Here is a 16,299-nt window from a genome sequence, read left to right as displayed (position 1 = left end):
TCAATGAAGACTAAAAGCTCTCAGCTCTACTTCAACAATCCTATAGCAATCATTAAAAATAACAGCTGCTCCTCCTCCTTTTCTCTCCTTTTAATTTTTATGTAAAAAAAAAAAAAAGAAAAAGAAAAATTAATGGGACAGGCTTGCCGCAAGCAAATAGATCACCATTCTTCAGTAATACAAAAACGTTGCAGGTTGTGCTCTAAAATAACATCAGGATTTAAGACATATTTAGCTACTACAAAACATACATTAAACAGCCCAATCTTACTAGCTGCAGGGCATTCTTACAAATGAAAAAGAGTAAGAATTGGCTGCTTATATCCAGGATGGTTAAGGATTAGATATTCAAAAGTTGACATTTAGCTAGCTAGCTCATAAGGCATCTGGCTAAATGCATTTGAATATTGACCTCTTTATTCTGGTTTGTAGCCGATCTTTCCAACAATATGCTCAAGGTGGGAAAAAAACAACATAAGCGCATACATCAAAATAAATAATAAACAATATATCATTTATTTAACCTACTAAAGACATGATAAAATTAAAAACCAAAAAAACCCCATAAAGCATAAAAGCATAAAATCCCTCTATAAATCTGTAAGAACCAATAATTAAAACTGTAAATGTCTCAAACCAAGGAGATAAAACTGACAACAGTAATCTATAATATCTTCAACTAACCAAAATATTTAAGATCTTGACTGAAATCCAATAAAATACTCATCAACAGTATTAGAAGTTCTGGAGTGCTATCCTTGTACGAAGCACCATTAAAAGACAGGGCATGTGATTACAGTGTCCAAGCCCCAAAGAGCTTCTGGACTGCATGTGTGCAGGAAGGCGAGTGTCTTGTTCCCATAAGGAGTGATAAGCAGGGAGGGTGGGGCTGGAAGCAGAATCTCCAGTACACCGCTGCTGTCTGTTACTCCTGGCTCTGAGAAGCTGTTCCTGGAGAGCTCTGACTGGTCCCCAGTGAGAGTGCCTGTCAAGCAGGCCTGCCCAGGGTTCCTTACTTGTTCTTAGGCCATTTCTTTTTTGTTTCCCTTCAAACAGGCACATCCTCTTCCTTGGTATGGGTGCTCATGAACACCGGAACTGTGCTTAGGGTTTTGTTCTGCCCAGCTCTGCAAGGTGTCTGCCATATGTTACACTATAAATCTAAGAATGGAAAAAGCAGACAGTCTATGATGGAGGCAGTCTTCTGAGAATTGAAGTCAAAAGTCTCATATCCGTGAGGCTTTTCTAGCTGAATAAGGAGATTCTTGATCTACATAACAGATTTTAAGTCAAGAAATGACCCCAGGGAAGGCAAAAGCCCTTTCCTATGTGACCCTCACCTTAGAGTCCAGTTTGGGGAGCACCTCCAGGACAGCTCCTGGAGAGAAAAGTAAAGCTGTGGCCTTTCAAAGGTTACCAAAAGGATTTATAAGCTTCAAGTATGGATTCGGGTCAGAGAAAACATTATCATAACAGGGTCATTAGTGAGGTTACAGTTAATGAGGTATATACTGTATTTAATGAGATGCTTTTGGATAGTAAGGATCAGGTGTTAAAGCATCTCAGTTAGGAGGTGTGCTGGGGCTTGGCTTCTAATCTTATCTGCTGTTCTCTTTCTTTGCTTTGCAGGAGATGCCCCGTTCTGCACTCCAGAGCAGTACAAAGAATGTGCAGAGCCAGCATTGGGTAAGGAGACCAGATCTACCACTGTCGCCACTTTATTCTCTGAACTGAGATGCTTACCCCCAGTCCGTCCGTCTGTCCCCCCCCCCCCCTTCCCTTTTGATCAAGTTGGGGTAGATTTTGAAACTTGGAGTCAGAAATACACTGGACAGTGTACCAGCAGGGCAGCATTAAAGGCATACAGCTTGGGGGGTGGGGGGGGGGGGGTTATGTGCACCTCCTGGAGGAGCATGCAGAGTGAGGTTGTAGCCATTCAGTACAGTGATATGCACACCCTAAGAACAGCATTACAAACACTAGGATTTGTGCATCCTCAAGGTATACAGCTCAGCTGTGTGCCACAGCACAGGGCAAGAATACAGGCATATGGCGCAATGGTTCATCTGGCACCTCTGTTGTATGGTGCCCCAGCACAGGCATATGCTTTGCCCTTACAGAGCAGAATAAATGGGGTTATTACTGCCTCAGTCGGGAGCTTTATTTCTGACCTTCTGTAAAAAGAAAAGTTATAAATACCACAACTACCAAATTCCACAGTGCATCAGAATTCAGCAAACAAGTGTAACTGGGCTGCTCCTGTTGTATGTCACGTCAGAAGAGAGGTGCCCTGTTTGTTGGGACACTACTGGGGGAAGGCATGAGGGGAAACCAGCTAAAAACGAGCTTCTGCACACTACTGGTGAGCAAACCATGGCCAGGATGATTCTGTTGCTCTGCTGAAGGGGCCATGACAAAGTCCCACTCCTTTCCACATCGCCACAGCTAATGGGAACCTTTCCATGTTGTTTTTGTGTGTGCAAATATGTGTGTGTGTGTCCTTGCAAGGTCTTCTGGCTGAAAAGGACAGCAATTACTGCATCTGCAGGATGCCGTGCAACCTGACCCGCTACAGCAAAGAGCTCTCCATGGTGAAGATCCCCAGCAAGACCTCCGCCAAGTACCTGGAGAAGCGATTCAACAAGTCCGAGAAATATATTTCGTAAGTGCAGCAGTCGCGCGACCGGGTACTGCTTTGGGCCTTTTGACTTGGGGGAGCGAATGGGATGCAGTGATATGCTTGCACAATTAAGTGCTGCAGCTGGCACTGTGCTGAGCCGCTCTCCCAGAGTGGCATATCAAAATGTCGGCAGGGATCCATGAGCTACCGACACTGGGAGAACAGATGTTTTAGAACCTAAAAATTTCAGTCGCAAAATTTGGTTTTTATTATTTTTTATTTAGTTGCATGCCTTAATTTAAGCTCCCAGTTTCACTAGGCTCCTAAATTTATGATCCTAAAAAGTAGGCAGGTACAGGGGCGGAGTTAGGGTGGAGAAACAAAGTTAGGAGCTTAACACTGATTTTCAAAAATAGGCACCTAACTTGCCGGGTCATTCATCAAAATGTGTTAGGGGCCAAACACACGTTAAACGGCTCCAACACATGTGATAAATAGAGCAATGCATGTTAGTATGTAAATTTTATGTTTAGTATTCAAATGGGAGGGGTTTGGGAGGAGTTAAGGGAAATGAGGGTCTGCTAGCGTGGAATGCGTTAGAGTAATGTACAATAACGTGGGATTTAACATCAGAAATAACTACACCTTTTATTTTTTTTGCAGTATGGTGAAAAACAATTTTTAGTGTGTGTCAGCAACCGTTATTGCTGATTGTGGCAATTATCACGCGCAATAAAAAGGGGTATTCTAGCAGACACACCTAGCATGCCCTCCTGGCCAAATAAAAGCAACTGTTCTTACCTGGCCTGTCTTCCTAAACCCATAATGTTTGTGGCAGGTTTACTTGTTGGGGGATACTGGATGCTTTGGGCATTGCTTGATAACAATGCTAAGGTTTCGTGGTTGGGGGGGGAATTATGAGTAATGTAACACTACAAATCGAGTAATTTAACACTACAAATCTTCCAGCCTTGAAACCTTCCTTGTATCTGGTTTCCGAGAATTCAGCTTGCTTTATTTTTCAGATGGGATCAAGTTTGAAAGGGTTTAGGTGCCTAATTTTTGGAACTAAGAAGTCCATATTCAGCTGCTATCCAGCTGAATAAATATATCTGGCTAACTTGTCTGGAATATTCAGTAGTGTAGCTGAATATATCCAGATAACTAATAGTTAGCCGGATAGATTTATCTGGCTAACTAGGTCTGCTCAATAGAGGTTTGACTTATCCAGTTAACTCAGTCAGATAAGTCTGAATTTCGGCACATACACAATAAACTGGCCAATACAGTAAGGACTCGTAAGAAAGAGTGCGGCAGTGCCGGGCGCACCCTCGTTTGCCGCGCGCACAATTTGGTTCACATACCGCTCGATACAGTATTCAAATGAAATGCAAATGCAAGCGGCATCCAAAGCGCGTCCATGAAGCGGTAGGCGTGCGCAATCCATTTTACTGTAGAGAGCGGTATAAAGCACCTATACAGTATCATGGGTGCACTGGTACCTGTCATTTCAAATGTCATTTCAAATGTCATTCCACCAGGAAAGTGGATGGTTCTCCTACAGATCCTGCTACCTTGAGCGCCCGGCGCCAGCAAGCCCCAGCAGCCGGCGATCGGCGGCAGGGAGCACAACAAAGCACCTGTGCGCGCAGCTCAGATTTTCCGCCTCCTTCGGATGGGCAAGAGAGAGATGAAATTTCATGGGCAAACTTTCCCCCAGCCCCGCCTCACCTGCCCTGGCTGCAGCCACGCAAGCCCCCAGCAGCAGCAGCAGAAGGGTGTCCATGGGTGCCGGTCTCCCATGCGGGCACGCTGACAGCTCTGGAGTAGCCCCAGTCCTCTCTCCCCTCCTCCCGAGGCGCGCACCGCGGCTCCCCTGCCTCCTGGGGGCAGCCGGCGGCGAGAGCAGCTTCAGCAGCTCAGGTCGCGGCATACGTTCATGCACCTTCCCGCTGCCTTCAGCGCCCGCCTGTATGTCCAATTTGGGCGCTGAAGGCAGCAAAGGTGCATGAACGCACGCCGTGACCTGAGTGCCTGGCTGGACGTCCAAGGTCACGGCGTGCGTTCATGCACCTTCGCTGCCTTGAGCGCCCAAATTGGATGTACAGGCGGGCGCGCAAGGCAGCGGGAAGGTGCATGAACGCACACCGCGCCCGGTTGGACGTCCGAGGTCACGGCGTGCGTTCATGCACCTTCGCCGGCGGGGGCTGCTGGAAGCCGCCTCGCATGGGGAGCGCCCGATCCGCCCCGGGCTGCTGAAGCCGCTCTCGCTGCCGGCTGCCCCCGGGAGGCAGGGGAGCTGCGGTGTGTGCCTCGGTAGGAGGGGAGAGAGGACTGGGGCTGCTCCAGAGCTGTCAGCTTGCCTGCACGGGAAACCGGCACCCATGGACGCCCTTCTGCTGCTGCTGGGGGCTTGCGTGGCTGTGGCCAGGGCAGGTGAGCGGGGGCTGGGGAAAAGTTTGCCCGTGAAATTTCGTCTCTCTCTTGCCCATCCGAAGGAGGCGGAAAATCGGAGCTGCGCGCACAGGTGCTTTGTTGCGCTCCCTGCCGCCGATTGCCAGCTGCTGGGGCTTGCCTGACGCTTGCCTTCTGTGAAAGAGTCAAGCTGGCCATCCCCTGGAGAAATGATTTTCGCCCTGCACCTTGCTTTATTTTTTGTAATAATTGTGACCTCGGACGTCCAGCCGGGCGCTCAGGTCGCAGAGTGCATTCATGCACCTTCCCACTGCCTTGAGCGCCCGCCTGGGCATCCAAGTTGGGCGCTCAAGGCAGCGGGAAGGTACATGAACGCACGCCGTGACCTGAGCGCCCGGCTGGACGTCCGAAGTCACAGCGTAGGGTGTGTAGGGATAGGGCCTGATACAGGAGCTCGTGCCCACTGCAAGTCAGAGGCAACAAGGAGCCCAGACCCACAAGAAGGCCAGAGAAGCCCCCGGAAACGGTGTCCGTTCTTCCCTACAGAACCGAAGTACTCCGAGGTTAAGCGCAATGGTGCCAGGTTGAGTTACTTTTTTCCCCCTTGTGCGAGAAGCATTTTTTTCTGTGGATTGGGTTGGTTTGGGACTGGGCAGCTAAGTTCACCACACTTAACGCCAGGGTCAGGGTAGGCGGTAAATTTGCAGGTTAAAGACGCGGCAAAATAGCTGGTTAAAAAGGCGATAATCTGGGCGCACGTTACTGTATCGGAGGGAATAGCTAATCCGATCATTAACATATCATATACATGCGGTGGGCGGAAAGGGATATGCGTCGATTTCAGTAAGCAGTAAGGACGCGTAAAACTGGATACTGAATCGCGGGTTAGACATACGTGTCCAAAATGTGCGTACAAAGCAGGTTAAAAACAGGGTAACCGCGGCTGCGCTTTACTGTATCGGCCTGCAAGTTAGCCAGATAAGTAGCCATGCCTCAGAATACCCCTGTCCTGCCCACCAGTTAGCTGGATAACTATTTATCCAGATAAATATTTATCTTGTTTAAGTGGCAGCTGCCAAATGTGGCCAAATATTCACACAGCTCCACTTAGCTAGATAAGTCTAGACTCCAGGTTCCTAAATCAGTCTTTTTTGAAGACTGAACCTTTTGACTCTTATCCTAAGAGTGGGCAGCAATGGGGGCAGAGTTAGGGTGAGGAAAAAAAAGTTAGGCCCTTAGCACTGAATTTCTGCACTAGGCACCTAAATCTAGAGGCATGGATTGCAGGTCTGAAGTTTTAGGGATCTAAATTTAGGCAAGGAGCATGTTTAAAAATTGATTCCATTCTGTTTCCTTGGGAGAAATAGGGAGTGGGTCACACAAGTCCTTAACTCAAATCTTGTTTTTTCCAACTTCTCATTTTTTGTCTTTGAATTCAATTTCAGAACACTAAGTTGTCCAAGTCGAGTGTATATTTTCTGAAACTAAGCAAACAAAAATGGTTTCAAAACAGGAAAATTGTTTATAGGGTTTTTTTTTCCTTCCAAAACTTTTTTACCTGTATACCCCATTTGAATTGGATCAAATGTGTGGACACACCCTGTTATTATACGTTTTCCCCCTGTCAAGTATGTGTAGGTACACCACCCTGTCTCTCAAGGAAGCCTATTACAAGCCCGCAGAATCTTTAGCCTGCTTGTTTACTCATGTGTTTAACTTGGATCAATATTTTTATTTTGGTACTTTTTTATTATGAGACTTTGTTTTATGTTAGTTTTATTTGCTGTCTGTTTTATGACTGCTTTTGTTTTTTATTGTTTTATTATAGGATTGAATGTTTTATTGTTCATTTTATGTTTGTACTTAATTTTATTTTGTTAACCGTCATGATGGTGTTCTACTGAATGGTGTTTTATCAAATCAATAAATAAAAATAAGAAAAAGCAATGGGAACAAAGGGCAAAGCCAGACATCAAGTAGTTTCTGTGGTATCGCAGTAGGAAGGGAGAACAGATAGCCCAGAGGAGCCTGGAGGTCACTATCTGCTGTCATAGTCTCTGTTTCTCTGTTTAATATTTCTGCCTCCTACAGAGAGAATATTCTCATCCTGGATGTATATTTTGAAGCGCTGAATTATGAGACGATAGAACAGAAGAAAGCTTACGAAGTTGCAGGACTGCTCGGTAAGGGAAAAGTGTGTTCCTTGGTGTGTTCAGTGTATTCATAGCCATCCTGTAGATTATAGGTTGGTCCCCTGACTCCAAGCCATGAGAAACAAGTGATTCTGTGCTGTGTTTTCAGCTCTTATTTCAGTGCTTTCTGGGTGTTTCACTGGAAGGATCCAGAAGAACAGATGTTCCTTATCACCTGGAGACAGGCAGTCACTCCGGCTACCTTTTTCAGGAATACTGTGTTTCTCAGTCTCCCTTATGCAGCACATGGTCTCTTGGCCTTCTGCCTCGTTTTTCTATGTCCCTGATGAAGGGGCCAGAGCTCTTGAAAGCTAGTCAGAAATGCATTGTCAGTCCAATAAAAACTCAGTCGCTGATCTTTAGCTCTGTGAAGTTCCCACAGCAAATCCTTACCTTCACCTGGAAGTCCTATTTCAGTCTACCCTCCCCATCCCCACCCCTACACAACATTAGTATGTTTATGGATGGATGCTGCACAGATATTATTGGAAAATTTCCACATGTTCTGCACGGAGCATGCCAAAGTGAAAACCAAGCCCAGCATTTTTGCTGGGCTTGGTTTTCATCGGAAGCAGACTGGGCTGCAGGGCTCACCTAGGTCAATTCTGACATGTTGATTCAGCTCTGGGTTTGCCCCATTGGTATCTATGGGCTTGCAGTTTCAATTTCCTGGAAAGCGGCATGGAAGAAAACCAGGACTGGATCAGCTTGCCAGGGCTGACCTGGATGAGCTCACAGTCCCTAGACTGGGAAGATGGAATTCAAGGTTGAAGGGTTCCAGACTGGCTCTGCGTCCTTGAGAATGGACAGGCCGATTATTTGGCAAATGATGTCAATGTTTATGTCGTTCTGCTTTCCCTATGTGAAGCAAGATTACAAGATCGATTTGTTTTCTGCTCCTAGGTAGAATCACAGCCAATAAAGTTGCACTCTGAGTTACGCCGTCTTGCTGTCAGTTGAAAGCTCCTTAGTTTAGCTTGAAGTTTCAGGAAGGCATCAGCATAAAGCTGTGAGTGCAGTCCTCTCTGATGCTAAACTGTTTTCCTTAAATTGCTTCTTGCTGGGGCAGTAAATGAATCCCTTTCTGTGCTGTAATTTCTCCTAAGTGGCAGCTAAATTAGCTTGGCATTCTCAGACCTCTCAAAGCCGCACTGCAGCCCCAGGCCTCAATTCCTCACGCCTGGCTCCTGCATTCCATTACAGGGGAGAATGGACAAATCTAGACAAGACTGAGGTCTACTGTGCCGCCTGCTGTCTTCTGAGAGAATTAAATGCAATTAGAAGGAAAAAAAATGTTTTAGTTTGAGTAGTAATTATGTGGGCTTCTACAACTTACAACACCTTTAGCCAAACAATATCTCGGTGCGCTTTTACAATTAAGTGCTGCAGAGATGATCGTACAACTGCTTGTAGGATGGAAGACCCAGGAGCACATATTTGGTGCCTGCGCTGCATGAAATGAGAGAGAAGGCACAGTTTTGCTGTTCATATTATTACAACTGAGTAAACAGAGGTCCATACAGATGGAAGAACATCCCAAGATCATACAGAGAAGTCAGTCGCATAGTTAAAATAGTTGGTTAGGTTGAAAAAAAAAAAAGTATATGATTTTGAAATTCTAGGTTACTGTGTTTGCAGCAGAATAATATTCCTTATGACACGGGTGTTTGGCAACACAGGAAGGGGAGAGGGCAGGGCTATAGAATGAGCACTTAACCAAATAAGGTACTAGATGACTGCAGAAAAGAAAAACAACTGGCCCATCCAATCTGCTGGGTAATTCCTATCCATACAACTGCCACACATAGAAGCTTGATCGCCTGTAGGATGTCGCTCCTTGCCCAAGTCCATTTTCGTTGTCTTCCTCTTCGGTTTTCTCTCATTCTGGGTAGATGAGTGTACAAGATCCCCATCCTTAATCCAACACCTATCCCTTGTCTCCCCTGACTCCTTCATATCTTACCACCAGTTTTTTAGGCATCTGAACCGCCAGCAAAACTATAGAGAGGCTATTGCCGGAACATCCAGCTTCCTAGGTTTCTATGGCCTTGCAGGACAGTACTCTCTCCCAGCTAATCTTGCCAGCACCAACCTGGTTAATTTCTGGGGAGTTGTACCCTCCTTTTACCAACCCAACTACCCCATATCCTGCAAAGTCATTAGATTGAAGGATCTTTACTGCCTCTCCTCGTTCCTCTTTTTTCGAAGGAATGGAGGATAGGTTCTTTGCAATATTGCAACCTTCCAACTTGTTCCCACTGCTGTTCTCTGTATCTGTCCCAGGTGTGCTTGAATCCTGCCTGTTACAGTACTTGGTTTATACCACCACTGCTGGTAGGCTGTTCTAGGCATCTACCACCCTCTCAGTACAGAAGTATTATCTCATTATCTCCCTCTGCCTTCAGATCCTGACCTCTTGTCCTTGAAATTCCTTTTCTATGGAAAATTTCCCCTTCCTGTGATTTATTGAAACATGCCAGATATTTGAATGTTTCTAACATCTCCTCTCCTTTCTCCCCTTCCCTTCAGTGAATACATTTTGAGTGTCTCAGGCCTTCCTTTGTAGGGTTTGTTTTGCTGGCCATGTATCATTCATTTTAGTAGCCTTTTTCTAAACTGTTTCCATCCTCTCAATGTCCTTCTGAAGATATAGCCTCCAGAATGGAACACAGTATTCAAAGTGGGGTCTCATTCATGTCGTATTACTTATTTTTTCCTGCTGCTGATGCCTCTCCTTATTCAACCAAACATACTGTTACTTTTCCCTGTTATTTTATTTCATTGGCTATGTTTAGGTCATCTGAGTTGAGTACTGTCTCTGTCTCTTAACACTTTCCATTGCTTGTCCTTCTACATGACAAGTAGCTAGTGGATATTTGCATCCTAAATATATGATTTTACTCTTTTTAGCTCTAAAGTTTATTTTTTGAATCTTTCAAGTCCCTCTGTGCTGATAATAAAGTAATTGAAATGAACCAGTCCTAGCACCAAATTCTGGGGTACCTTACTAGTCACTTTGTCTCTGCATTCTGATGCTCAATCAGGTCCTACCCAATATACAAGTTTCCTAGTCCCATAGGGGTTGGATTTTTAAAGGGTTTAACCAGGTAGCTTCAGGAATTAGCAAGTAAATCTCTGTTTTTAAACATTTTCCCTAATGACTGGTTAAATTGAACCTTCTAAATTCACAAGGTAACCAAATTAAGTTGGTCGAAAAAGGGACATTTCCAAGGATGTTCCCGGGGCAAGCTTCAGTCGGTTACTGCTGACTTTCAGTTCTAACCAGCTAAGTTTATGCGGGCAATTGCAGCTGCACCAAAAACGGTTCTCAATATAGCAGTGGTTGGAAAAGGTTGAGAAATTTTGAAGAAAGTGGATATTTCAGGAGCATATGAGGTATTTAACAAACATGAGAATGTGGTATCTTGGTTGGGAAGGCTGGTTGCTATAGGCAACAAGAACATACATAAGAACATGAGATGTGCCATGCTAAGTCAGACCAAGGTCCATCAAGCCCAGCACCCTGTCTCCAACAGTGGCTGGTCACAAGTACCCGGCAGATCCCAAAGATCCTGGCAGATCCATTCTATATTCCTCACTCCCGGGTACTTGGGTACTCCCAGGTAGACTTGGGAAAGCAGTAGCTTTCCCAAGTCTACCTGGCCAATGTTGGTTTATGGACTTTCATCCAGAAACTTGTCCAAACCCCGCAATGCTAGATGTCTTGACCACGTCCTCCAGCAACAAATTCCACAGCTCAATTGTGCATTTGTGAAAAAATACTTTCTTTGATATGTTTTACATCTGCTGGCTATTTTTTTCATTAAGCGTGCCCTAGTCTTAGTACCATCTGAAAAGTAAATAACTGTCCGCTGTTTTCCTGTTTCACCCCTAAATGATAAGTATTTAGTTTCTTCATGGAGGTTACAGGGCGAACAGTTCCACAGCACAGGTTCCATGACCGAGCAAGCAGATCACTCTGAATGAAGGAACCACCATCTTCTCAGATGACCACAATGGACAGCTTATCGCATACGACATCAAACTTTGTTTAAGATAACAAAGATTCTCGCTGTAAATAGCCTTGTGAATCAACACAGGGACCTTGAACTGGACCTGCAAGGAAATGGGAAACCAGTGAAGTTCTGCCAATTTTGGGGTATTCCAATTTCAGAACTTAGAGCCAATAATAGGCCTGGCTACCGTATTCTGAACAAGCTGCAAAACATGCAGCAAAAACTTCAGAAGACCCAGGTACAGAGATGCAATAATCAATGGTGCATAAAATCAATGACTGCATCACTGAACAAAACTCCCCTGGAGGTACAATGTACCTTACTAAGTGAAGCTTAAAAGAAGCAGATTTAGCAGCAGCTTTGACCTAGCTCTTGAGAGATAACCTGGAATCCAACAGCATCCCAAGGTCACAAGCTGCAATCCAAACCGGCAGAATATGGCTGTTTTCAGGGAGAGGTAAATTTTGGTTTTCTGGAGAGTCAGTATAAATTTATTGTTCAACATTCAGATATTTACAATGAGTGGTTAAAACTGAACACAGAGTTTCACCTGCATCGCATAGCAATTCAACCTGATGTCGTCCGCATAGATTCTATAACTTATCCCAAGAGATGATAGCAATTTACCCAATGGCTGTGCAGAAATATTAAAAACAGCAGAAAGAGATGAGGGACACCAGATATAAAAGGTGTGCAGGAGGGAGAAGCCATTACCAGAAAATAGATAAATCTGAGCCCGAATACAAGAAGGTCTGAAAAGTGATGTTATTATTTTAGGAGATCACACCTTTGGTGAACACTACAGTGCGTGCTTTTGTAGCTCCTTCATATAGAGCAAGACTTAAGACACCATTATATTGTGTCACTGCCATAGATCAGTGGTCAGTGGGAGCCCTGAAAAAGCTTACAGTTTGGTCACTGGGACTGGTAGAAGTTAGCCAGCTGCTGTGCACACAGCGTATGAAAGTCAGAATGTTTTTCCTCCAGCTGACAAGAAAGTACTAAGTAATAAAAACAGACTTTGTGTACTGCAAAATAAAAATTGGACTGTAAATTGTATTTTATGTAAAATATTTTGTGTTCTAGACCTGCGATGAAGACCATACATATTCTAAGCATGCAAGTGAAAAAAATATATTTTTTTAATGTATTAATTTTTAGGTGATATTGGAGGTCACATGGGGCTGTTTATTGGTGCTAGTATCCTCACAATCCTAGAGCTGTTTGATTATGTATACGAGGTAAGATCTCTGATCCTGTCATTTGCAGTTCAAATATAAGACCTACAGATGGTTGTACTGTACCTATGACTCAGTGTATCAGCTTCTGTTGTTAAAACGCATAGAATTTTGAGTTAGAACTTACAGCTTCTAGCAGGGATTTTATTTATTATTAGGGCAGATACACATTAGCATGACAAGGTAAAACACCAGTGTAGTAAATGATGGAAGAGAAAGACTAATTGCCCCATGCAGGCTCTTTCTTTCTAATAATTGGGTAGATGCTCACACAAATTCGTATTGCCTAAATCAACACAATTTCCTCCTCCTCCCCCATGCCCCCCACCTATCAACTCCAAATCAAAAAAGCTCCAGAGACTCCAGAGTTGAAATCCCTTCTTCACATTGACTCATCATGTGACCTTGTGGCAAGTCACCTTAGGGAAGATTCAGAGATGCAAAAGCAGCTGAACTGGAAGTGGCCTCATCCTGGGGCTACAGCACCATGAGCTTTCATTTGCTGCTCTCTGGGGGGTTTTCCCCCTCATTGAATCCCACTCTTCCTGTCTAGTGCAGTCATCACAGTGGCAATCTTTGGCAGAGACCACATACTGACTACTTCTAGAACCTGGCGCATGATTGTCCAGAGTCTGGGTTTGTTTGTTTTTTTAGAATTTACCATTGTGCAATGGCTGAAACTCCCTCCTTATCTAGGGGCTGCGAATGCTGCTTCTGCAGCTTGCCCAGTCCTGGCCTGGGAAACAGAAGCCTGCATGGCAGGGCACAGCGGTTCTGCTGGCTGGGCCTGGGGACACTGTGGAAGTGGCATGCTCAGGCCCCAGGAGGGTGGGAAAGCATCTGCCACTACCAAGGCAGCCACTGCCAGCCAACAATTGGCAATTAGGATGTGTCCCAGTCAGGGTTCTCTGAGCGGCCCTGGCAAGGAAAGATGGCAGAGACTGCTAAGGAAAGATGGACGGATTGGGGGATAGGGGAATGCATTAGGCTTCCAGTATTGTTAACCTCTGAAGACACGACCTTTACACACTTATTTACTCATTGCATGACTGTGCACAGTCAGCCAGGAGATAGGAAATATGCAGAAATACAACAATGATTTACTGAAAGATGTTGTTTCTTATTTTACAGCTAATAAAAGAAAAATTATTAGATCTACTTGGAAAAGAGGATGATGAAGGAAGCCACGATGAAAATCTGGTGAGATGTGTATGTGTGTGAGTGTGTGTGTACTATCCTGTTGTTTTTGGGAGAAGGAACTAACTTTGTCAAACTTAGACTGATTAAAAAGCGCCACTGTTGACCTAATGTCAGATGAAGACATTGGATTAAAAATGTAGAGGAGCCAAGATGATGATTATTATTGGAGTGTTCAAGGCATGGGATAAGGAATCATAGGAGGGGGCTGGACAATGATTATTACTATGGGTGTAGAGGACACGAGGAGGGTCGGGGTGATGGTTATTACTATGGGTGTAGGATGAGCCTGAAGGGGTCTACGTCCCTTCACTCTTGGCTCAGGCCCCTAGCAGCAGAGTCATGGCCCATCTGAGTCAGCCCTTAAAGGTGCAGCAGTTATAGGGCTCAAAGGCACTTGAATCACTGCAAATCCATAATCATGTGATCCTTTAAGAGGGATAACTTGAAGGGTAAACACCACAGACCTTGGGCTAGACCTGTAAAAAATCAGAGGCCATCAACGTCTTTCTGCTTACTTTTGGAAGATAATTACCTCCCTCCCCATCCTGCCCTCAGTCCCTTCACAGATTTTAGGAATGCCTGGGCTGAGTGGAAGTCTGGTTACATAATTGCGCTTCATTAGCCTGAGAGGTTTATCATTGTATGAAATAACTGCTATAATCAGAGAGAAAGATACAGGGTGATGGTGATTTTTTTCACACCAGTTTGTATATTATCATATAGCTCAGTACAATTGTTTGTGCTGTTTTCTGTAGAAATAAAGTTTCTTGAAAATAAAGCCAAAACATTTTGTAGCCCAATATTGAAACCAAGCCATCAGCCAAGCTGTACCGGACTGTGCGAGGTGTCCTCCTACCTTTTCGTCATGGGCGCAAACAATCCCGTATTAGTTAGATTCCCTACTTGGATTCTTGCTGCTAAGGTTGACAAAAGTAGCCATTCCTGTGTAACCGCTCATTTAGCAGCAGTGCCCCAAACTCAGCAGTTTGCTAAACAAAAGAGAACTGTGAGTGAAGGGCGGGAGGAACATGGCGGGATACGGTCTGTAGGAATTGGGCAAGAGGAGTAAATCATAAGTAGCAGCAGTAAGAGGAACTGCGCAGCAGAAAGGCGACTATCACTGGGCAGTAGAGAACCTGTCCACTGGGTAGAAGTTAGGAGCCTGCGAGAGATCAAGAACTGACTGACCAGAAGAACTTAGATGCAAGGACAGATTGCCTAACCTTCACCTGAACGTCTTTGGATGCATGCTTCATAAAACTTTCATGTAGTAGATTCTGCATATGGCAAATTATATTTCTGTTCTAAATTTTGCTTTCAGTGAAAACATATTCTTTGGCTGAAGAACATAAAAGAGCAAAGAAGATGGAAATACAAACTATCAGAAACAAACACATATATTTACGACCTTTGCCCATTGTGGCAAATGCACCATTTCAGAACTTGAACAGTCCAAAGGAGAGTGATCCCGCAGTAACACCTCTCTGTTCTTGTTTCTCAGAGTCCCTGCGACACTATGCCAAACCACGCCGAAGCCACCGGCCACACTGTGAGCGTGCCGTTGCATGCCGCCCTGGGGACAGTGGAGGAGATCACCTGCTGACCCACCCACCCCTGCTCCGCCCTGGAGAAAATGACCCCGAAAGCAATGTGAAACCATGGAGGGACTTGCCTGCTCGGGGTTCTCCCGGTGCCAAGTGTGGGGGAGGGGGGACAGGGAGGGGGAAGGAACCGCTATGCACAGAACCCAATAACCTCCACCAAAACACAGCCAGAAATGGCACAGACTTGAGGCTGTTCCCTTTTCCTGCAGCAGATGTTGACATTTTCATCCAAAGTGGGGAGACTGCTAAGCTTTTGACTGTACAGAGACAATTAAAGAAGAAGAAAAAAAAACCTTTCATATCCTGCAAAAATGTATAAAGCACCTGCATGTAGATCCTTTTCACGGTCATTTTTTTCTCTTTCTCGACTGCATTACAGGTTTTTGATTATTAGTGACATGTCCGGAAGTGGTTCTCTAATGGAATGCTCTACCCCTTCCCACCCCTGCCCCTTTAGATGGTATCTCCACTCACCATGCCCAGGTGGGGGTAATGGGGGTAGGGGGACGGGTAAAGCTTAAGATGTTCACACTGTGAGATTCATTTTGTTTTATATTTTAAAGTTTTAAGCAGCTTTCGTGTTCACTAAAGTGTTGCAAAAGCCCTTTCTGGGCCCAGTCTGGGTGTGTGTCTGATGCCAGTGCTGCCTAGTGTGTGTGTGTGTGTGTGTGTCTGTGTGTCTGTCTGTCAGTCAAGTACTGTGACAGGTTAGCCAGCATGGGCCCATCAGATCTGGCATGTGTGATGTCATTGCCAGCCTGGCTGCCCATGGGCGAGCAGGGACCCTCGGGTCAATTACAAAATAGTACAAATTTAAGGTCCTGCCCCGTGACCACTATGAGTTTCCAGGTGTAGCTTGGAAATACTGCTTGCTTTACAGGGTAGGGTCACAGTCTTCTTCTCATGAATTACCCTCTATCAGCAGCAACCAAAATATTACATAAGAATTCATTTTTGCCCTTGTGGTTTTTTTTTCTTTGTTTGTTTGAGCAGGGGGTATTTTTAGAGTATCTC

General features: G+C 44.9%; 1 protein-coding gene and 1 long non-coding RNA gene across 4 annotated transcripts in view; one reads left to right on the top strand and one right to left on the bottom strand.

The window, feature by feature from the left end:
- The window catches only part of ASIC2 (acid sensing ion channel subunit 2), a 595,603-nt gene extending 579,744 nt beyond the window's left edge, over window positions 1-15,859 (top strand). For both annotated transcript variants that reach the window (XM_029573105.1, XM_029573104.1), the window contains exons 5-10: window positions 1,630-1,686; window positions 2,509-2,662; window positions 7,127-7,218; window positions 12,405-12,484; window positions 13,613-13,681; window positions 15,183-15,859. In XM_029573105.1, the coding sequence (XP_029428965.1) occupies window positions 1,630-1,686; window positions 2,509-2,662; window positions 7,127-7,218; window positions 12,405-12,484; window positions 13,613-13,681; window positions 15,183-15,284 (554 nt within the window). In that variant the 3' untranslated portion in view covers window positions 15,285-15,859. The remainder of the gene's footprint in view (window positions 1-1,629; window positions 1,687-2,508; window positions 2,663-7,126; window positions 7,219-12,404; window positions 12,485-13,612; window positions 13,682-15,182) is intronic.
- LOC115074028 overlaps window positions 1-16,299 on the bottom strand; it is an 860,701-nt gene that overhangs the window by 546,380 nt on the left and 298,022 nt on the right. The gene's annotated exons all lie outside the window — the stretch shown is intronic.

The sequence above is a fragment of the Rhinatrema bivittatum genome, chromosome 12 (genome assembly GCF_901001135.1).
Source record: "Rhinatrema bivittatum chromosome 12, aRhiBiv1.1, whole genome shotgun sequence".
NCBI lineage: Eukaryota > Metazoa > Chordata > Amphibia > Gymnophiona > Rhinatrematidae > Rhinatrema > Rhinatrema bivittatum.
Note: the sequence above shows the minus strand (reverse complement) of the source record. Positions and strands in the feature narration are given on the sequence as shown.